Below are 23204 nucleotides of genomic sequence, written 5' to 3'. Positions count from 1 at the left end.
CTCAACACAACCTAGGACTGTCTAAAATATGGCTTTCAAATAACTAAATAATGTGGATCACGTGGTTTAATCATCCCACCAAACTCACAGTAAGCATCCTTTAAGAAGAAAAACGACCAGTATTTTCAATCTAAAAATCCTCATTCTTATAAAAATTCATTTTAAATAACTTAATTTTATAATAACTTAAGCCAGTCTTAAAATTTTCAGGATGAACGTGAGCAGGGAATTCAAATTTAAAAATCGGAATTATTAAACCTCTTTTACCGTCAAGTCTGTTAAATCAACTTAAAAATATGCTTATAGTTTAAAAGTTTCCTACTAGTTAAAAACACATGATCGCTCACAGAACTATTATCTAGGAAAACACCATTACAAGTGAACAACCTACAGTGAAAACCACTTTTCACATTCGTGACATTTTTCTATACTCTCATCCCAGCAAAATAAATTAGAAAGAATTTAGTGTCTGATTCTAAAATCAAATGTGTGACTCTGGCCAAGTGGCCTGACACTAGTGAGTAGGACAATTCATTCCAAATACTGTTTGTGGAGCACCAGTTGTGTGTCAAGACTGGAAATACAATGGTAAACACTCATGCTTACATCTAGTGGAAGAGACAACCATCTCAGTAATTAAAGATTAATTTACAAGTGTGATAAATGCTCTAAAGGTATACGACTCCACAAATAAGACTGAGGATGCAAGGAAACGGACAGCCCTGGGGAGTGAGAGAAAGGCTCCCTGAGAAATGGTTAAGCCGTGATCTGAAAGGTGAGACAGGACAATCAAACCACACTATCCGAGAAGGTGGCCACTAGCCACATGTGGCTAAGAGCCCCTAAAATGTGGCTCATCCACACTGAGATGCGCTGAAAGGATAAAAATCACACAAGATCTCAAATATTCAGTATGAAAATGTAAAATATCTCAGTATTTCTTTTATATGCATGTGTGTGTATATGTGTGTGTATACATGTGTATGTGTGTGTATATGTGTATGTGTGTATGTGTGTATGTGTGTGTGTATACTTCAACAGCCACATAAACTGAAAACACTGAACAACTACCCTTCTAACTTTATCACCTGTAAACAAGAGCTTCAAATATTTTCCTTAACCCAAACTTCCCTTTGGAATATTCTCCTGGTTTTCCTGATATCTCTTTGAACACTTCCTCTGAATTTTAATTGTATCTCCATCACCTATTACAGGCCTCAAAAAACATTTACTAAGTAGGTGAAAAACATAAGAAACATAATTGTTTTGTCAGCTGTTCCACCTACCAACTTTGAATGTGAACCCAAACTTGACAAATTAAATATGTTAATCACAAGAACCCCAGGACTAGAAGAGAAACCTGCACAGAAACAGTTACAGAAAAAATATGTGCCCACGGCACCTTCTACATCACTATGATGGTTCTTGTTTTACTAAACTGGATAACTATAAATAACTGTAGCTTCATGTTACAAAATACAGGATGTTTTCCCCAAGTGCCAAAAAAAAAGCAAAACTCAAACAGTAAAAAAAACAAAACAAACCCTTTTGCCTTTAATGAATAAACCAAACCAACTGTCCTCTAACTGAAAGGTACTTTTTAGCGGCCTTTCTGAAGATCTCAAATAAGCCACCTTATTCTAGGAAAGAAAGTCTTTTCCCTTGTAATGCAGATCTGAACAAGTATATCTGCCTCCACTTAGCGAATATTACAAAGAATTATTATAGAGAAAAATTAGACCTCTAAATTTATAAATAATTTCTACTAATGCAAATGGACCATATACCTCTAACAAATGCATATGGGGTCTTTACACTTTCATTTTACATACCAAATTAATTTTCTTTACCAGCATACTCAAATTTTAAAGTTTAACTGAACTTGAGACAACATTCCAAAAAGAGTAGAAGGATTGGACTATTTCTAGACACAAAATAGTAAAGCTTCAAGGACATATCAGGTAGAAAGGTGAATATTTTTAAATATAGGCACGAAAACACCTAGAACATAGTAATTTACTAGTTATAAGAAACATGTCTAGCAGAGACAGTGTTCCGTCTGGGTACTATTTATTACACTTACAGCTATGGCTTCACCTTCTCCACCAATAATTCACGAATCCTTCACGTTAGCAAAGAAAAGAAAACAACTCTCAAACTGCCTGTACTTATAACATTTTTTTAAATACACAAATGGGTTATAGATTATCTTTCCTAATAAAGGATTCAGAGATGAGCTTTAGTATTTCTGACTAGGTAGAGGTGAGGATCTTACTTAGACATTTTGTATTCTGATACTGAAATTATGGCTCATTTTTAAAATGGCATCTCATGTAAGTAAATTCATACAAATCCTACTGCTAATAATATTTTTTCAAAAGTCTATGATTAAAATTTTTCAGGCAAATGTTTACGGATGTGCTCATATACGTATGAAGAACAAATGACTGATGTGAGGCATGGGTGACAGTTACCGAGTGGCTAGAATCAATTACAACTGCTATTAATTCTTCCAGTGTAAAGAAGACAATAAAGACAACAGTTTCCTCCTTCAGCTTTTAACTGGATTCTGAAAGCTGCATCTTCCCTATGTTCCCACAAACCTCTAGAGGCAAAGGACATATTTTTTTTTTCCAAAGGACATATTTTATAACAAAAATACCATTCTGTATAATCTGGAAGACTGTAGTAATAAACTAACCAGAAGTTTTCACTTTATTATAAAATAGCGCTACATTATTTATAGATTTATACATAAAATCTAGGTTTAAAAATAGTGAAAGAGAAAATCCAAATTCCACCTTTTCACATCAACCACACACAAAATGGAACCTGAGAAGGGAAAAAAAAAACACAGCAAAACAAAAATAAACAAACAAAAAAAAGAAAGACAAGAGACCTACCAAAAGGAGACTTCCTATGTGGTTATCATTTTAATCCTAAAAGTATGGTTCTTGTGTTCTCTTCCAGTTTTCATACTTGATTTAGGGGAGCTCATTAAAATTTTATGTCTGTCAGTAACATGAAAAGTAGCAATCATTTTTATCCTTTGAAGAAAATTTCCAAAACAAAATTTCCCAGATACAGATATCTGATACTCCTATATCACACCAAATTATACTTGCTAACAATGTAAGTTACCTGTATATAAAAAAAAAAAGTTAAACAGTTCTAAAATGTAATAACTACAAATTCATCCACTTTAGACTTATATTTATTGATTTAAATCTGAAAATCTAATGGCTTTTTAGACTCTTACGTCAAGAGGGAAAATTATTTGACATGCCCTTACTAAAATAAAACGTGCACAGAAAATCATTTGTGGGAAAAGAGAGAGCACAGATAGCTTGGTTTACGACATGAGCGCGTGGCCAAACTAGCACCCGGATTCCAATCACTTACCTCAGCAGTGCTTTTCTTTACAGGTGCATGCTGGATTATCTTCATCTCAAGACGGACAGACGATTGCATTCACAGCAGGGACCTTGCCAACTTGCCCATATAATTCTTTTGATAAGCTGCTAGGAGACCAAGGTGACCTAGCCTTGCCCTGCAGCTTCCCTCTTAGACGGATAGTCTAGGTCTAGGAGCTGACTGAGAGTAGAAAAAACAACATTCCCCTTCAATACACCGCTGGAGTGGGAGCTGACAGTTTGCACACCTAGTTTATCATGTGCCATAGGATGCTGTCATTGAAATTTCAGACTATTATTCCCATGGAATAAAGGACTTCAAGGACAAAGGAAAGAATCCTATCTTGTTCTCATACCTCGTCCAAAACAACCTGCCAAATGAATCACAGACACTTCTTTTTCTTAAAACACTTTGTCATAATATACATTTTGAACTCTAACAGCTAGGACTACTTCATTAAAACAGAACTTCACAACCTTCCACTGGGAAGAAAACCCAAGGAAACGTTCATCTCTTGATCTCCAAGTACAGTTATACCATTCAAAAACTCGTACAACCAAGGATTAAGCTACTGAATTTCAAAAAATTTAAAAAAACAAAGACTTTACCTTTTCAAGTGGTTTCCCTTCCAACTGTATCAAACTCATTTCAGAATAATTCAAGCATTATTTAAAGCACAGTGTTAAGAGTAAATACACAGATTTCTCATTGAATAGAGCTTCAGGAGACTCCACAGGACCAAAAACAATCTCTAAACATCTTATAGGGAATGTGACAGGTACGTCGTGTAAAAGTGAGCCTTCATGTATTTCAACGATAACTTCTTATAAAGTAACTTGGGATAAAAACTATTTTATTTCTGTCAAACAGTATGTTATTCCCAGAATAATTTCTTCTCCTAAAATGTGTTAGAAGCCATCAAACTTTCCCCCATGCCATTTCTAACGGATGTTAAAATACATAACTGGTAGCCCTGATGACTATTTTTAAGCATTTTTCTGTCCCACCATGTGAATGTTTGTCATGATTAAAAACTGTGTTTACAACCTATAATATCTCTCATAAAACTACCATCTGAACGTTATGAATATACCAAAGTGTTCAAGTATCCGAGAACTAGTTTGAAATAATGTTGACTATATATCTATAGACAGCAAAACTACTTCAAGTATGCCATAATTCTCTTAAAGATGAAGCAGGACTGCTCTAGTGATAAACTGATAGAATACAGTATCACTTAATTTTTTCCAACGCAAACTGAAATACGTGGAAAAGGAGCCTATAATTAAAAATAAAATTAGGACACTAGACATTGCCACAAATCAATCAAATCTTCTAAAATGCAGACAACTACACTAGCTCTGAAGGTAATTTAAAGTGTGTACCTTGACTGACCCTGAGGGACACACTTCCTCTCCTGCCCATCTCCATCACCCATACCACAGGTAAGTCTCATTAATGAACAGGTAGGTGTGCTTTCTGATAAAAATGCTATAGTGCACGTAACCATGCTAACAGCACTCCCTAAATTCTAATCTGGAAAAAATAAATAAACGATGGAAATAAAAGTGCTGCTTCAACTTTTGTATCTGGGGCCAAGTTGCTAGGCTGTAATTCATTGGCACAGCCTACCCCTGGGAAGAAACACTAGAATAAATCAGTTTTTACATCATCATAGCTAAATCAGAACTAAACAAAAAGACTGGTCTAGCTGAAGTTATGGACTGTCTAACCCTGTTTTCCCATCTGGGAAATGTGGACATCAATATTGCCTCTAGGACTGTGGGTACAGCACTTAGAATGGTACTTGGTACTTAAGGAACAGATAATACACATTACCTGCTGTTATTTTTATCATCTCATTACTGTCTTCAGGACTCACATCATGACTCATTTCTACAACAAACTATGTAGAAACAACAGTCCTCCATTCAAAGAGAATGAAAATCTTCAATTAGTCAGGTTACGCTGCACTCATGTGGCTACTGACAGTAGAGTATTTCCAGAATCAGGTACCGCATCCTTGGAGGGGAGAGAAGACAGGACCTACTGTCTCACAGGGAATGGCACACCCCAAAGCATGCCCTCTAGGGAGCTAAGTCAGCTCCGTGTATACATCGGATACAAACACATAAATGAAGCCGTAAATAAATGCTATACCAATTACCAACTTAACTCGCAAAGCACTTACAGGGTAAAGGTTTATAATTCACGCTCCTTTCACTGACTTACTCTTCCAAGTAAACACAGCTGGAGAGATTATTTTGCTTACTCTACGTGCACAAACACTGATTCAGATAATCTGACCTTCCCCAAACTTCTCCTTCTCTCATGAAAGCCAGACACCTAAGGGCCTTTAGAACTTAGGCCCAAAGACTCGTTTATATCAGAGTGGGCTAAAATTAAAACGCCGTGGAGAGTCTGTGTGAAGAGCAGGACAGGAGTCGGCAAACCACGGACAAGAGGCCAAATGCAGCCTGCACTTGTTTTTGTCCGTGAAGTGGTACTAGAACCCCTCGCCCACCCCTCCACAGGGTGTCCCAGGAGGCCTCTGCACTGCAGGGGCAGAGCTGAGCAGCTGCAAGAGAGACCACTTGGCCCAGGAAGCCAGATACATTTACTATCTGGTCCTTCATTTGAAAAAGCTTGCCAGTGTTTTAGAGAAACTTTGAAATCAAATGTCAGTTCATTAGGGAATTTCGGTGAATGTGGGTATAGCACAGGCAGAGCAAAGGAATAAACCACACAAGAGAACTCCCCCTTCCCTCCTGTCTCCAAGTACAGTAAATTCAGGGTAGCCTCTCCAAATTATTTCATTTGCTGATACAGAACCAAGACATAGAAAGTTTAACAGTATACACATTATACTAAGGATCTTTTTTCTGAAAGAAGAAATGGTACTTTCAAGACTCAGGAACCAAGCTTGCTTCATTAAAGCACACACAGAAACATACATCTGTATATTTTTTTTAAAATATGTATCTTACATTATATATTCTAATGTTGAGTAGTTTATTGAATCTTTTCCCACCTACTATGGGAGTTCACTATGATCTCCAATAGATATACATAAGAAAACTTTAAAGATACAATTTAAATCATAAGTGACATGACAATACTTTCGAAAAAGAAACTGATAAAAAAGATCCAAACCAACAGGATAAATTAGATGGGAAAAGTATTAGGTTTTAGCTTTCTACTGTCTTCGTGTTACACACAATCAAGGATAGCCTAGTACTAAGGAACAATACTAAGTACTAAGGAATACATAAATATCAATTTGTTTTCCTGAGTTACTTTATATTTTATTAATTAAAACATGTATTTTGATGACCCGTACACAATTAAATATAATAAAATTGCTTAGGAACAGAATTTTAAACATCACTTTCCAAAGCAAGTTTTTCAAATTTAAAAATTGAAAATAACTAGGAATATTATCAACAAACGCCAAGAAAAATCAAAGAAATCATCAAAACACAAGTAAGATAAGAAGAAAACTACTACATCTTCATCATTTCTATCACCAAAACCAAATGACGTTAAAGGAGCCCATTAAATGACTCAACTTTGATTACTTAACTTCCGCCCAACTCACGACCTTGTGCAAAACGAAGCATTTCCCAGTACCTACTACCCCTTGTATGTGCAAGATACCTTTATAATCTGAAGTACGTAACCACTATTTCAGGAGTTACTTGAAAACCAGAATAGATAACATTTCCAGAACTGTCTTTTTTTTTTCAGAATAGTTTATTAATATAAGAATCTGTTTTAAAAGTAAGTTGTAACACTTCAGAAACAACCATATTATAAAGTCTGATTATTTTAACTAAAGTAACAAGACCATTAAAAATTATAAAGAAACATTTAGATCAGTCATATCACCATATTTGATGATTCACCATTTTATGAATAACAAACCTGTATAACACAGTAACAACAACACTCAAGAAATACAAGCCAAGGACATTTGATCATCTTACGATTACATGAAAACAATTTTAGAAAAATTTTTTAAAATTGAGACACTTAAATATATAAAATCTTCAAACTTATCTGTGTTATAGATGATTTAATAATTAAATTACATCAACACAGAAATACTTCAAAGAATGACATATTTTACTGTTTGCCAGGACCATGCCCACTTGTCAGCAAGAAACTTGACTCCACAGATATTGTAAAGAGGTACTTCAATGATTCAAAGTTCTTCCTTGAGTTTGTTCTGTCTGATTAATGACCCAAAAGTGAATTATCTGTGCCTTTATGTGTTAACACCTGAAATATATTATCTAATATATAGTAGTTCTTAAGACAGACCTTAAACATTTGCTTTTAGTAATATTACTTTCACATTTCCCAAGTTTACTTGTATTCAAAAGGTCTTATGTGTACGTTAAGTTTCAACATCATAACAAATACTTAGAACAACAGAAATTCAATAAATTCAACAAAGTTCCATAGTTCTAATAACCAATATAAAAAATATCCATGCCCATATCTTAAGCACTTACCATACCACTAATTATAAGACAGACGAAAATGATGAAGACACAAAAGGATACTAACATTGAAACTCAATTTATCAAATAACTTGAACTCAAAACTATTTTATTTGTCAAACAGTATGTTATTCTTGGAAACAGAATATGAACCCACATGGTAAGCATTTGAAAAATGATTCAAAAACATGAATTAAATGTTAACTCTTCAGAAAGACAGAATAAATAAGATACAGAACTGTGTTCAGCAAACTGGTGCAGAAAATTCAAGTGACTTGCTCAGACCCACTGGCTCGATCACAGAACAAAGCCAAAGCCGAGCGAGCTCCCAGCTCCCAGCTCGCAGCTCCCAGCTCCCAGCTCCCAGCTCCCAGCTCCCAGCTCCCAGCTCCCAGCTCCCAGCTCCCAGCTCCCAGCTCGCAGCCCAAGGTCGGTGACACCCAGCCACACTCCCTCCCCGGCCCCTCCCCCTGCACTGCGGACTCTGCGGCACCTCGGTTGGTTTTCTGTTCTTCAACCCACCAAGTGCCACTTGCCAGGGGACACATACAAACTGGCCGTGGCAAAGGGGACTGAAAGAAAAGGGCCAGGGAAGGAAGGGGAGGAGGGGCAGGGAAGGGAGGAGAGAGGGGAAGACACTCCAGGAGACCCTCAGAGGCCCTCCTGCTTCCTTTTTAGCGCTGACCCCCAGGCCTGAACCCTAGGAAACAGCCCTCAGCTCGGAACCCACCCCCAGCCCAGGCCCCCACTTCCAGGCCAGGCCAGGCCAGGCCAGAGCTGAGTGAGGCCCACTCCCAACAAGCTGGGTTGGAAGCCTGGACCAAAACTGCTATACAGTGAAGGGCCTAGGTTCTAAGCTTGATTCCTAGCCGTTTTAGGCCTTTCTCTCTTTGAAAATATGACTAGTTGAGAGAGATAAATGCCCTCCACATTTTCCAGTTTCACAAGAGTTCACGGACTTCAGCAGAAGCAGCCTTTGCTCCACAGTACTACCACTGCTGAATTTTAGGGACATTACACAACAAACAGACTTCCTCGCCCGCGCAAGGACCAACGCCTGTGCAGTATTTCTTCTAAGGGAAAGTAAGAGTTCAAAACAATGGTTCTATAAGCAAATTTCTCAAACACAGCCCTCACAGGATACATCAATATAGTTCAATGATAATCTCCTCTGGCTATATTACTAAGTAACTTCATGTTTTTAAGAAAGTCCTCCATATTCTAACAGGTATCACTCTTATGCTACAAATAAAGAGGGCAGACTATTAAATTACTATCCCAAAGGTGTAAACACAGTTCCCAAAAAGTATTCTAATGCCAAGCACATCTTTACATTCTATCTTCAGGAAAGGTACTTGTATGATGTTTAATGAATGGAACATTACCCTACTAATAAAGTGACAGTAGCATATAATTAAAACATGAAAGTTATTTGTTTGTAATTTACTATATACGTACACAGAATAAAAATTACAGCACAGTTTTCTCACTTAATTTTTTCTCTCATTTTATACCACACTGATTTTTGCTGCACTCAATTGACAACTCAGGATCAATAAACTAACAGTAGTGAGGAACAGACATGTCACACGTGTCTACTTATCAAGTGCTTTCAAAGCAGAACTATAGATATGAATACTTACTTATCAAAGCTATCACTATTTTTGATGAAGCTCTCCAGTTTTTCCTTGGCATACTCCACCACATCTGAATGAAGCTCAATCCCATGATTTATTCCAAAAGGACCTGCAATTGTAGCAGCAGCATTTATAAAAAATATTAAGAATGTCTTTATAGAGCTCTTTTAATTTCTGCTCATTTATCTATCACAGGAGCATTTAAAGAGGGCTTGAAATATGTATCTGCTAGCCACAGATTTTAAAAGCTATATTGAAATCTATTTACACTGCTTTAAAAAAAAAAATAAGTCACAAAGAGTTCTCTCCAGGGGGTAGCTTATCTGTCAGGACAATACTGCCAAAGAAATAATCATATTTCTATATGAAGTTTAAGTTCATTACCATTATCTTCTCCTTTATCATTTGTTAAAAATTCGGTAATTCTCAAATGTCTGAATCCATGGGCTGACACAGGTATGACAGAAGCTTCGCACAGCACCCCACAACCCAGTGAACGCTACCTTCTTCCAGGGCTGAGACCACACCCTCTGCCTCTGGAGCTCCCACTGTCCAGGGGAGTGGGGCCACCGGGCGGAGCTGGTTCTGCTCTCCTGTTCCCGCACACTTCACACCGCTTACTTGGTATTTCTTTTTGCACACAGCCAAGGATGACTGACAGTCCAGGAACGAGGAACAGGGGAACGATCTAGGGACTGCTCCTTCCCCCACCCTGGTACTGGCCGAGAATGTGACCAACAGGATTCACGTTTCCTAAGGCTACTGTGCCTCGTGCCTGCCCCATAACCCCATGACAGTAACACACTGTTCTGAGCTAGTCATCTCATTCCTCCCAAACTTCTGAGACTGAGCCAATCAGGTTTTCCACTCTACATTTTTGTTATATTTCTGTCTTACTTTGAGATTGGTCTCTCAGGAAAAAGTGTGTGTGTGTGTTATTTTCCGTATCTGGTATGTATCTTAGGAACTACTTAACTGGATGTGCCCGCTACTGAATGCCATTAAAAATACAACATATACTGGAGTTCTACCGACCTCTAAGAACTTTAAAATAACAAAAAAATCACAGTCCCCAATTAACATTTTTGAATGTACAGGGGGCACATGACAATACCGGTTTGTAATCTAGGAATTACCTAACTATAAAAATTAAACCAAAATGTTCAGATACTATCTTCAAGTCAAAAGCAGATAAACCTACTATATTTCTATTGCATTTGATTAATTTTATTTAAAAAAAACCTGATTCTGGGGCTTCCCTGGTGGCGCAGTGGTTGAGAATCTGCCTGCCAATGCAGGGGACATGGGTTCAAGCCCTGGTCTGGGAAGATCCCACATGCCGCGGAGCGACTAGGCCCGTGAGCCACAATTGCTGAGCCTCCGCGTCTGGAGCCTGTGCTCCGCAACAAGAGAGGCCGCGAAAATGAGAGGCCCGCGCACCGCGATGAGGAGTGGCCCCCGCTTGCCGCAACTAGAGAAAGCCCTAGCACAGAAACGAAGACCCAACACAGCCATAAATTTTAAAAATTTTTAAAAACTGATTCTACTTGGAAAATGTATTCAGATAAAAAAAAAGATTAAATAAAAAGGTACTTGATCCATCAGACCACAACAGTTATAGCATTAACTTCCTTTGAAATGTTTTATACTTTTTTAAATAAGTTATTTTGATCAATGAAATCTTAAATGTTTTGCTTCTCATTTTTTGTTTCCTTACTGTCAAACCGTCAGTCTTCATCTGCTAACTGGAACACCTATCCAATATCTTTTAAGATCTCTTGTAATTCCTTAATATTACCAAAGACAAATTGAAAAAAACTTGAATTCCCTTTTCTCAAAAAAAAACGAAAATGGCAAAAAAGATTAAACTTAGAGAAGTACACGCAGTAAAGTCACTTTTTAATTTAGTACTGAATCTATTTTGAAAACTTGAATTTCCGTAAGGAAACAAAAAAGGCTAGGAAACACTGAATAAAGTTTTCCTCATTTAAAAAAACTCATATTACACTACAGTTACTTAACATTATATACATAGTAAGGAAAATATCGCTCTAGGAAATGAATCTCATTTTCCTTCTACCCTTTTAAGGTAATCCACTGAATGTAAAACATGACGGAGACTTTTTTTATTTTCATTAAGAATCTAGTTATACTCATCAACCATCTGGAAAACAAAAGGAGGGCCACATGGATGCGAGGTCAATAAAAAAAAGGTCATTATCGCTGGGGTGGAAGTTTCCAATAGGACTGAACGGATAAGCACTATAATAAAGGCGGCAAGTAAAGAATGTAGAAGTCAAGGCTTCTGTTCAGTATTTCAAACTGCCTTACTAACAGAGGGAGTCTGAACTTGAGAGTTCTAAGTCAAAAGGGACTACGTAGGCTGTTTGTCACTTAAGACACCACTGGTCTCATTTTCCTTTTCTTGCTTTCTGCTTATATAATACCGAAAAGCAAAGTGGCACCTTTTGGAAATAAGGTTTAAAGTTTGTTAAGAAAATTTCTTGAGATTGTTTTTCACATCACCTTGACACAAAATAAAGACAATTTCATTAACATACAATGGATTTGTTTGATAGTATCATAAACACACATGTACGATATACTATCATTAATTTCTAGTACAAACACCATTCATGATTTTTTAATGGGTGGAATTGCTTAATTTTAAAATATCATGCAGATATATCTTTAATTATCACTGATAAACTGAACAGTAATTAACATGTTGAAAAAAATAAATTGAAAAGAATGCATTAATAGAAGGCAGAACTTAACTGGCAATGTCACCAGTATCTCATTTATTTAGAAAGCGATATACAACTAGAACACATCAAGTATATGATAAAATTGTAGTGTGATGCTCTTTATTACAACTCATTTGACACCTGTACTAAATAGAACGGAAAAATAAAACACAGAAAACTAAAAAAGCATACACAGCTGCTTCTAAGGAAGGGGACTAAGAGGTCTGGGGTGGGAAAGAGACATTTTCACCATTACACTCTATTGTCTAAAGTGTGTCTTAACACGTGCATGTGTAACTTTTTCGACCAAAAAATAATGAGCTAGTCAAAGAAATTTTTTAAAAAAGTACAAGATTTTCAAATAAATAAGTAATATACAATAATTCTAATAGAAAAGTATAAGCTGTTGCTGGAGAAAACTGAAATGGCATCCAAAAGACGAAAGCTTAAAACTCCCTAACACCATCTAACAGACGAAACGTTAATTTGACTGTGCTGAATAGATGCCAGGGTTATTTTGTATGTGCCAATGTGAAGAGATTTTTCTATGAAATAAGAAAAGCTTAATTTTTGTCATATAAATTCTTAAAAAATCAAAGTACTGACAGTTGACCACTATCTTTAATTGCTAAATACTAAAGAGAAAATAGAAACTTACACAGAAGTCAAAGTTTATTAAGACAAATACAGTTATTAGAAAAACATAGGTATCCTGTATTAGAAATTATTTTTAAGGCTGGCAAAAGTCCATTTATTAAGAGCAATAATATAACAAAATTCCTATATAACAAAAAAATCTAAAGACTGTTTTTCTTTTGTAGTATTTGGACCTAAACCAGCTTACTTCTTAGCTTCCAGTTAGTCAATAATGAGAGCTGGTACATAAAGGTCGCTGATCATTAGGTCTAGGTCTCAAGCGTCTATCAACAGCTCCATTTCTTACCTACTGGGCTGCTGGCCCTGTGTGACGCCCGGCACCCCACGCCCCCTCTGAAGCACGGAGTGTGGCGTGCAGGCCCGGGCGCCGGAGAGCTGCACAGGGCCCGGGATGTCCGGTGTCCTCCGTGCTGTGCGGAGAGCTAAGCCGTGGAACGGCCACGAGCAAAGGGCACCTCCCAGTGCACAGCGCGTAACCAGAGGGGCTCCAAAGATGCACAGCTGACGGTCCACCTGAGACCGAGACACTGCGGGGTGCTGAGACACCAGGAGGACTCAAGGCCAGCGCCTTCGTTTCCAGTCCCGGCTCCTGCTACAGCCGTTATCATCACACCAGTCACTCACCCTGTGAGCTCCTTCCTACTGCATGAAACGGGTCTGTGCGAAAATCACGTAAATTACGTAAAAGTCTTTCACACACCATAAAGTACAAGATGGGTACAAAGCATTAGAAATTATAACATGCTCTCCCCTTGAATACAGAACTGGTTAACTGTAGAAGCAAAACTGCAGCCGATAGGTGGTTCTCTACCCTGACTACATGTTAGAATAACCTGTGAATTTTACAATCAAATTTCAAAGTAGATTAAATTTAATTTGATTTAAACTGTAAACAGGGGGAGGGAATCTCTCAGGGTGAGGCCCAGGCTCTGCAGGTGACCCTAACAAGGCAGCTTGGGTTGAGCACCCTAGCTACACCCTCCTAATTATTGCAATGCCCAATCTAAATGATTTTTTAAATCTCTTTGGACTATTCAAATCTGTGCTCTTGTTGCTAAAATGATAATCAAGAGTTAATAACTACAAATAAAAGCATCGGGATAAAACTAAATATTTACCACAAGAGGGAGTAGGTGAATCAGTTATTCGGTTTCCATGAAAGTAGCATAAAGTTTCTCAGTGAGAATTAAAACATACAGTCATCCTTCAGTATTGGCGGGGGGAGGCTGGTTCCAGGACCACCCCCTGCAAATACCAAAATCCGTGCACGCTCCAGTCCCTCATATAAATGGAGTCGTGTCCACACACACCCTGCACATCTGTACACCCTCCCCTAATCATCTTGACTACTTATATAATACCCAACACATAAATGCTGTGTATAGGAAATACAGCGTAAATGCTATGTATATAGTTGCCAGCACGTGACAAATTCAAGTTCTGCTTTTAGGGACTTGCTGGACTTTGTTCCCCCAATATCTTGATGCGGATGAATCCACACATGCGGAACCAGTGGATACAGAGGACCAACCGTATATGTAAAAACACCTTTAAACAAGTTACAATGATATTTTATTACTAATTCTAGTTGAATAAAATAGGCATCTTTGGGGAGATTTGCAAGTAACTTTAGAAGAATTCAGAGATGGTAACAGGTGAAAAGCAGACAAGAATAGGTTTCATTCTTTCTTTCCGTGAACACCCTGGGGTATAACGCCAAGAAACAAAATAGTGCAAAGGTAGATGAAGAAAAGGGGAGAAAAAATGAGATCAGCAAAAGATTAAGTAACCCATAACCAGATAAGAGAAACTGATCGAATGCATTTCCACTTATGACATAAATATTTTCTTATGGTTCTCCACCTTATTATATATCACATTAAAAAATCATATTAACAAAAGACACTGTCAAACATTTACTGAATCTTGCCATGTTAAGCCTAAAATTCTTTAGCTAGTGGGACATACCTAAGACTGGAGACTTGTTCTCTGCTCTCTAGGTTTGGGAAAGGCCTTGTGAAGCAAGCCTTGGAATTCACCAGAATGTTCCAGTCCCTCAGGCTTCTCTCAGCTTACGGATATAAGTACTGTTTTCTTTCACTACACTTGAATCTTAAAAATATGTTTACACGAAATCTGAAAGTGTCGGTTTAAACAGTTACGGAGCATGGACCCAAGATCCTAAGTAAACTCTAAAATGTCTAAAATGTCAAAATATCAAGAACACACGTCACCATCAGCTGCTTCAGGTATTTCCGCCCAGCGGGCTGATAATACCCAAGTCCACCGTGGCCAGGTAACTTACGCCTGTCTCTCACACGTCGACACCAGAACACTAGGCCAGAGCAGTCAATACACGGAGTGTGCGCAACCGTAACGTAACCGAACATGCTTTAAAAGGCAACGTGAACAGCTTTAGGCCTTGACCCAACTCTGTTAGCGCGCTCACTTCCCACAGAAGCCATTTCATCAGCCCTTCTGTTGTACTGCGTATTCACCTGTGAAGATACTCCAGGGCCAGTGCAGTGACCAAGTCACATCAGTTCTCAATAAAAATTCCTGAACTAAATGAAGGACGGCCAATAAATCTGACCCACTGTTTCTACTGCTAGTTCAGAAGCGACGTGCACGGTTTCAAGGGTGTGGGATGTGTCTTCCGCACTGCTGTGTCCTCAGCAGCTGGCTCAACCGCACGTATAATAAATACTCTTTGGGAGAATGATAAAGTACATAAACTTAGCTACCATCCCAAATTTAAAAGGTTCACAAGGAAGACTGAGGCAAATGATATATACAAAGCATAAAAATGTGTATTTGTCACGTCTTCATGTGTCAAATCTATTTTATCACAGAAAGAGGCATTGTACAGAAGTAAATCTTACAGAAAAGTATATGTCATTGAAAATAAATTTCTTACTAATTTTAGCTGTTCGCTAGAAATCTTCTAAAATGCAATACAGACTTTCCTTTGTGTGCCTAGGAAAGTTCTTCTGATTTCAAGGCAACTGCCACCCGCTAAGCATCCTGCGAGTCTGTGCGGAAGTGGAGGTGTCCCCAGGGCTCCGTGCGCTGACCGCTCTTCAGGTGGGAAGACGAGACAAAGCGGAGGAGACAGGTGAGGGGCCTTTCGGTTCTTTCAGGTTTCTAACCCTGTGAATAGACTGCCTATCCCGCAAGATAAAGTGAAGGACAGAGACGAGAGACTGCTGTTCAGGCCCTGCCTTGAGTAATTTTTGTAGGAAAAAGTACCTTTCACCAAAATGGAAACACAGGAGGTATAAGCCACTTGAGCTGCTCTGTCTTGTGTGGGCGAGGGCAAGGAAGGGCACCTTGAGCTGGAGACAGACTTGGGCATCTCGTGCACACTGAAGAAGAGGCATGCAGTAAGCACTGCATAATCAAGTATCCAGCTTGTTGGCCAGCTTGGAGGATGCGGAGTGTCCAGAGCTCAGCAGACAGACCTGGTGCTGGAAACCTGGGAATCCTCTGCCTGTGGAGGTGACCTGAAGACAGAAGGAAGAGCCACCCTTCACCATAGGCTGAAGCCAAAGAAGCTTCCACAAAAGGACAGAGGAAGTGTACGTAAAGGCAACGCAAAGAGAAGCGGAATCCAGGGGAAGATCCTTTGCAGGTCAAAGGTGAGGGAGGCTGGACGCACAGACGACGTGAAGGCAGGTTCCAGGACCAGCCCCGCGACACAGGTGAGCCTCTGACGTGGGTGCTCAGTCCGGCACCCAGCTCAGCCTAGGGGAGACTGTCAGGAGAGAGACACGGCCGTGGGCGCCAGCTCCGGAGGGAGTCACTGGGAGACGGAGATTCACAGATTATTTTACACAGAGACACAAATTCAGAAAGGGTTAGGAGTGTTCTGAAGTATACAGGCAGCACACGTTATCTGTGGTCGTTTATGTTCTGTAAAATCCAGAAAACACCTACTAAGCAAATGCTACACCACGGCTACTAGGGAAATACGCACACATACACATACATACGTACCTCACAGAGATAACAACGTTCGGTCCTAAAAACTCGCCCTGGTGGAGTCTATTTTCTCTAGTTTACAAAATAAGCAAGCTTCAGGAGAAACGGGCCCAGCAGCACCCAAGCTGCTCGCACCGCACCGCGACTCGACCCTCTGGCCGCCGCTCTGAGACTCTGAAGCCAGGAGCAGAACCGCCCCTCGACCCAGGCCAGCTGGGGCCAGGCCCGCAGAGCGGCTCCCACCACCACCGACCCCGCGGCACCCGCGCATGCGCACGCGCCCCAATGGCAGATACTGACGTCAGGGTTACAGACGCATTTCAGCAAGTCGGCAAATTCGCAAATACAGTTCAACTGGTTTTGGTTCACGGATGGTCCGGGCTGGGGAGCGTTAAGCCTGAACGTAAAAACTCGGGATGCAAAGTGACCCACCTGAGACTTCCCACAGCACTGAGGGACGTGCCTTTCAACCGCGAAGAAGAGCATGAAGAAATATAACCGGAAGAAATTACTATGAAAACTTGGTAAAACTTCTACGGCTTGCACTGTTCCCTAAAACTGTATTTTTATTACTATTAGCTGCCCTGTAATAATCAGCAGTAACACCCATAAACACAGAATCGTCTGGGGACTTTCACAGGAGCAGCGATGAAGGAGACGGCTGTCAGTAATGACCTCCGCTCCACAACCAGAAGTGAGGGAAAAACCCCAAGAAACACAATAATGGTAGCAACTTAACGCAGGGCATATGGGCAGAAAAAAGATGCACGGAAGCCCAACCAGGACTAAGGAGTAACGGTGTAAACAGTAAGGAGTTTAACTGATTTCAGAAAATGGTAGTAGCCTAAACGAAAGGGTTCTTTGCAAAACAGATTTGCCCAGAGCCCAAAATAAAGCCCATACCAAGAACAGTCTTTGTAATTCTTAAAAAGAAGAAGAAAAAAAAAATCTCCTAAAAAAGAAGAAGTAGGGTAGAAATATAGAGGGAAAACTGAGGTTTGGCTTAATGCAGAGAAGAAGAGAAGACAATCTACCTTAGAGAGAACCCTGGAAACCTGCAGAATGGGTTTTGTCTCACCAAAAAAGATGGGGGAGATGAGGCAGAAGACCACTCTGGATCTCCCTCATTCTCAGGCCTGAAGTGGGCCATGGGAATTTCTAAAAGGGGTGCTTAAAAGGATATGAAACGATTATTTGAAAATCATATTTCTGATAAAGGGCTTGTACCTAAAATATATAAAGAACACTTACAACTCAATAATAAGGACACCAACAACTTAATTTAAAAATGAAGAAAAGATCTGAATAGACATTTCACCAAAGAAAATAGAGGAATAACCAAAAAGCACAGGAACAGATACTCCACATCATTAGGCATCAGGGAAGTGCAAGTTAAAACCACAAGATACCACTTTATACCCACTAAGATGGCTATTAAAGAAAAAAAAGAAAACCCATCAGTGCAGCTATGGAGAAACTAGAACCTCGTGTATTGTTGATGGGAATATAAAATGGTGCAGCCACTCCAGAAAAGAGTTCGGCAAGTTCTTAAAAAGTTAAAGAGAAACTCACCATACAGCTCAGCAATTTTACTCCTAGGAATCCACCCAAGAGAAATGAAACTGGATGTCTCCACCAAGATTTGTACATGAATATTCACATCAGCATGATTCAAAATCAGCATTAACTGGTGAAAGGACAAACAAAATGTGGTATACCCACACAACGGAGTATTTCTCAGCCACCAAAAGGAATGGAGCACTGATACACGCTACAGCACAGATGACCCCTGAAAACGTAACGCTAAAGGAAAGAAACCATACACAAAAGATCACAGACTGCATGATTCCACTGACATGAAAGGTACAGAAAAGGCAAATCTACAGAGACAGAAAGCAGGTTAAGTGGCTGCCAGGGGCTGGGGTAGGGGATCTTTATGGGTGATGGAAGTGCTCTCAAATTGGATTATGGTCATGTTTGTACAACTCTGCAAACAGACTAAAACTCCCTGACTTGTACAGTTAAAACGGGTGAACTTTATGGCACGTAAATTAGAACCTCATCCAAGTGAGGAAGAGGGCTAAAATGAGAGAGAAAGCACGAATGTCTGAGGTCAAAGGCAATGTCAGTGTAGCTGAATCAGTAAGTACCACCTAATGTCCTGTGGTAAAGAGAAAGAAAGAGTACAGAGACCAAACCTGACGGCCACAGGCAGCTTGACCAGCCCCCTTGGAGGTGAGGGCATTTAGGTACATTGGCAGTACTTTTCCCGTTAAGCACGCAAGCCTGCCCACCGTGTGACCTGCAGGAACTGACGCTGCAGAGCTGAGGCAGTGGCGTGCGGATTGCTGGGTGATTCTGGCAGTCTCTCTACAGTCGTGCCTACTAACTCAGGACCTAGGCAAGAGACTAAGAAAGTCATTAAGCCCGATACTACAGGTTTTGTAAGAAACACCTAAGTTTTATATCATGGGTTACATAAGGAGTGAATCCCTAAGCAAAAAGGATCAGAACGGAGAAGAGCCATCCCCACCGGCATCAGAAAGATTATCAGAATAACTTGGCTTCGTGGTTCTGATATTTAACGAGGACGTGAGAGACCTCTTTTCCCGCACCCCATTCAATGGGCTTCCCTGGGCAGAAGACAGCACTGAAAGGAGGATCAATTAAGGACTAGATTCTCTGTGAAAATCCTCTGCTCCAGGAAGACTCCTAAGGAGACGAGAGTGGAACAAGAATTTATCTTCAATTGGCAACGAAGCAGGTTGCCCAAGATGAGGCATGAGTTAGAACCTGGAGTAATCCATGTTCTCAGTGCGGGGCAAAACTAAATTCCGTTTATGAGTAACTGCTCCAAGTGTGGTGGAGTCACAGGACATTTCCTGCAGTCAGGATAACCCTAACTTCTCTCACCGAACAAGAGCTCTCAGGACTGCAGCCCTTCCTCTCCAGGCGGAGGTCCCTCAAGGGGCCTCCTCCCCAGACACCCTGCCCTCCCGGCCCCGGCCCCGAGCCTCCAGATCACACGGAGCGTGTCCTCGGGCGAGGCACGCTGCCGACAGGGAGCCCGCGACGCGCCATCTTGTGACTGGAGAGCAGGGCCGAGCGCCAGGGTGCGGGAGCGGTGCGGTAAGGAGACAGCTGCTGCTGCTACGGCCACTGGGACGCACTGGGGCCAAGCCCGATGCACCGCTCTCAATTATCACAGGGAGCACGGCAGCAGCCGCCTGTGGAGCTGGTTCTAAGTGATTTTTGCGGACGTACCCCCTCCTTGGCTTTAATTCAATGCTCGAGAAACACAAACCAAAAAAGGGGAGCGGGAGAAAAAAAGATGAGCTTCCTCAGAAGCTGGAGAGAGCCAAGATTTATTAACTGTAATCACAGTTCTACAGACTCCGTTCTCTCTGCCTTTCCTTTTTTAAAATGTTTTTACTTTACCTTTCTCATCAAATGAATACGTACAACAAAAGGAGAGGTGTTATATCTCGGTCTTGCCTGCAGGACCACACACAGACCAATGCTGGAATACTGTCCAGTAAGTGCGGTCACACATGTGACTGAAGCCGCGTGACTCCCTGGAGCCGGCTAACAGGAGGACGTGCCATCGTCGTGATCACTCAAACCAGGGTCTGTTTCCCCACAATGCCCGCGGGTACAGAGGAGAAAACCATTCAAGACACGATCAAGTTTGCAGCCGGCCTACAAATGCATCTGGCCCCAGTCATCTAATTTCTTGGAGACAAGTACGAAGGAATGGAGTTTAGGAGGGTGACCTCACTGCTGGTAAGGCTGCTAGCTAGGACCCCTGCTCTCCCCCCACCAGGCCTCTGGCTAAACTGCCCTCCCTCAGCAGGAGCCAGCTGACCGGCTAGGAGAGTGAAAGGCAGAACAACAGGTGCCTGGACGTGGAGTGAGGCCTGGACTTGAGTCTTACGCGGCCACAGCTTGTCAAGAGACGCACTGGCTCAAGGAAGGCAGCTCCCACTTTGGAAAAGCAGCTCTCCCTACTCCCTCCGCTAAGTTCCTTTGATTTGGAGACCGTCTCAAACCCTAGAGATCCCTTTTTCAAAGCGGCTCTAATGATACAAGTGCTAGGTTTCTGGGATTCCCAACCTGATGAAAAATTGCTCTCTCAGGATCAGCAGAGCACCAAATTTAAATGTAAGCTGCTAAATTTCTTTCTTGGCAAAAATTAATAATGTTACCGTTTTTGACCAGTTATTATGTATCGGGAACTGACTCAGTTGTGGGATGAAAGGGCTTTTTTTTTTTTTTTTTAAAGTGAAATGATTGCAGGTTCCATGACTAGGGGAGCAAGTACGGAGCTAGTCAGTGTTTTGGAAGGGGGAACTTCAGGCCTGAAAATGCCTAAAGTCTTACGATGTGAACACATAATTTGCCGTCCAGACTAGGACACTTTGGGAAAGAGAAGGACATCATTAATACTGATGCTAGGATGACCGGGAAAAACCAGGAGTGCCTCAGCGCACCAGGACACGGGATCGCCCTCCTAGAGTACAGCCATTTCTCTATTTAAAACCCTTCCGTGATCCCCATCACTGTAGAGTAACCTGTAAACCAGTCCCATCCCTGTAACTTGGGCACACACCCCAACCGCAGCACACGTCACACGGGATGAGAACCGTGCATTGTCCTACGTCTCTCCACTCCCGCCAGTCTGCAAACTCAAGGGCAAGAGTCTATGTTATGGGCCTGGCGCTGTACCTTACTGCTTGTCACACAGCCGTTCTCAGTAAATACTAAGCGGCTCAGTGACACTCACGGTTGTTCATCCTCCATCCAACATCACAATGTCTTAGAGCAGACTCTCCTGCACGCATGCTTTGTCCACCCGCCTTCTCAATCTCCCAGCTGTCATTTCCTAGCTACATGACACTAGGCGAGTCACTGAACCTCTGTGCCTCGGTTTACTCACCGACATACGCAGGAATCATGACCATACATACTTCACAGGGTTATTGGGAGCATTAAATGAGTTACTGTACGTCAAGTGCTTTCAGCAGTGCCTAGCCCTCGCAGTAAGCACCCAGTAAGCTTCTTGAAGGCAGAGACATTTGTCCCTTTTGATCACTGCTGTATACTCGCCCCAGAAATAAGGCCTGGCAGAGAGACACTCAACGAGATGGCTGAAACTTAATGACATACACACTTCTCTCCCCGGTCCTGTGCTTTGCCCCGCAGTGCCACACCCTCCATACCCCACAGACTCCTGCACCCTAACAAGAGCACAGCACCATCCCCTTCACCATGGGGCACTGACTGATAGCCATCAAACTCTCTACGCCAGCTGTCAGAATGCCAGCTGTCAGGACACTTTACCTGAAGTAGATTACATGATACTCCTGAGTTTCCCACCTTCCAACTGTTCAATTCTAAGTACAGACAATGGCTGGGGGTTCAAAAACAGTTCCAAGAACTTTTTAAGTCTAGGACTGAACGCAAAGCTAACTATCAGGGCTAAAAATAAGGAAAGATTACTACTATGACCTTGTGTTTCCACACTTAAGGAAGGTAACTACTTTTAGAATATACATTCAAACATGTATTGTACACAAAGTTACAAACCCTATAAATCATAAACAGCAATACAAACTCAGCTTACTTTTTAAAATAGAATTTTACAAAAATGAAATTACCTAAAATTAAGCCCACCATTGTACTTAAATATCCGGTTCCACTTCCCAGGTTAAGAAAAGACAATCCTGGTTGAAGTTTCAGCGCCTCCATCACTTCAGAGTAAATGCATGGTGCTGACAAGTGTATGTTGCCATGTTTCCAGGCTAAGTCCTTGTAAGCACTGTCCCGGTAGCCTTCCACATAGTAATCTCCGCGATCAATCGCTCTGAAGGCTTGCTCCACTCTCTCAGTGCGGATATACTGCGCTTCTTTTAAGTTATCAATCAAGTCATCATTATCTTCCCCAGCACTCACAGCTCCTCCCATGACAGTATGCAAATCAAACCATCAATTTTAAAATGTAATAAAATTAGCAGAAATGGCTTCCAATAATGCAGTGCGGTTTGCTTTCCTTTAATATTGCACTTGATTTCCAAAAATAAATTAATCCTGAAAGGGAAGAATAAAAATAAACAGGTTTAAATGAATGCTCAAAAGGAAAGTAATTCCAGTTTATTAAATCTGTAATAGTCATTTTAACTAACTACCATTTCTCAAGGACATATTCTGCTCCAGGCACAGAGTTAAGCTCTTTAAATGTATCGTTTTATTTATTCTTATAACCA

The 23204-nt window shown here is 40.7% G+C and overlaps 1 protein-coding gene and 1 long non-coding RNA gene across 12 annotated transcripts in view; one reads left to right on the top strand and one right to left on the bottom strand.

Moving 5' to 3' along the window:
• LOC309614531 overlaps positions 1-23204 on the top strand; it is a 267051-nt gene that overhangs the window by 65355 nt on the left and 178492 nt on the right. The window lies entirely within an intron of this gene.
• The window catches only part of PCMTD1 (protein-L-isoaspartate (D-aspartate) O-methyltransferase domain containing 1), a 61852-nt gene that overhangs the window by 12400 nt on the left and 26248 nt on the right, over positions 1-23204 (bottom strand). For 5 of the 11 annotated variants that reach the window (XM_082363013.1, XM_082363012.1, XM_082363014.1 and 2 more), the window contains 3 exons: positions 22599-23028; positions 16290-16463; positions 9563-9665 (listed from right to left, as the gene is read on the bottom strand). The exons of 1 other annotated variant lie outside the window; for it this stretch is intronic. In XM_082363013.1, coding sequence (XP_082219139.1) covers positions 9563-9665; positions 16290-16463; positions 22599-22905 — 584 coding nt within the window. In that variant the 5' untranslated portion in view covers positions 22906-23028. Of the gene's footprint in view, positions 1-9562; positions 9666-16289; positions 16464-22598; positions 23029-23204 lie in introns of those variants that run through there. 5 more of the 11 variants (XM_082363018.1, XM_082363010.1, XM_082363016.1 and 2 more) reach the window with 4 other exon arrangements.

The sequence above is a fragment of the Balaenoptera borealis genome (assembly GCF_965194805.1).
Source record: "Balaenoptera borealis genome assembly, chromosome: 17".
Classification (NCBI taxonomy): domain Eukaryota; kingdom Metazoa; phylum Chordata; class Mammalia; order Artiodactyla; family Balaenopteridae; genus Balaenoptera; species Balaenoptera borealis.
Note: the sequence above shows the minus strand (reverse complement) of the source record. Positions and strands in the feature narration are given on the sequence as shown.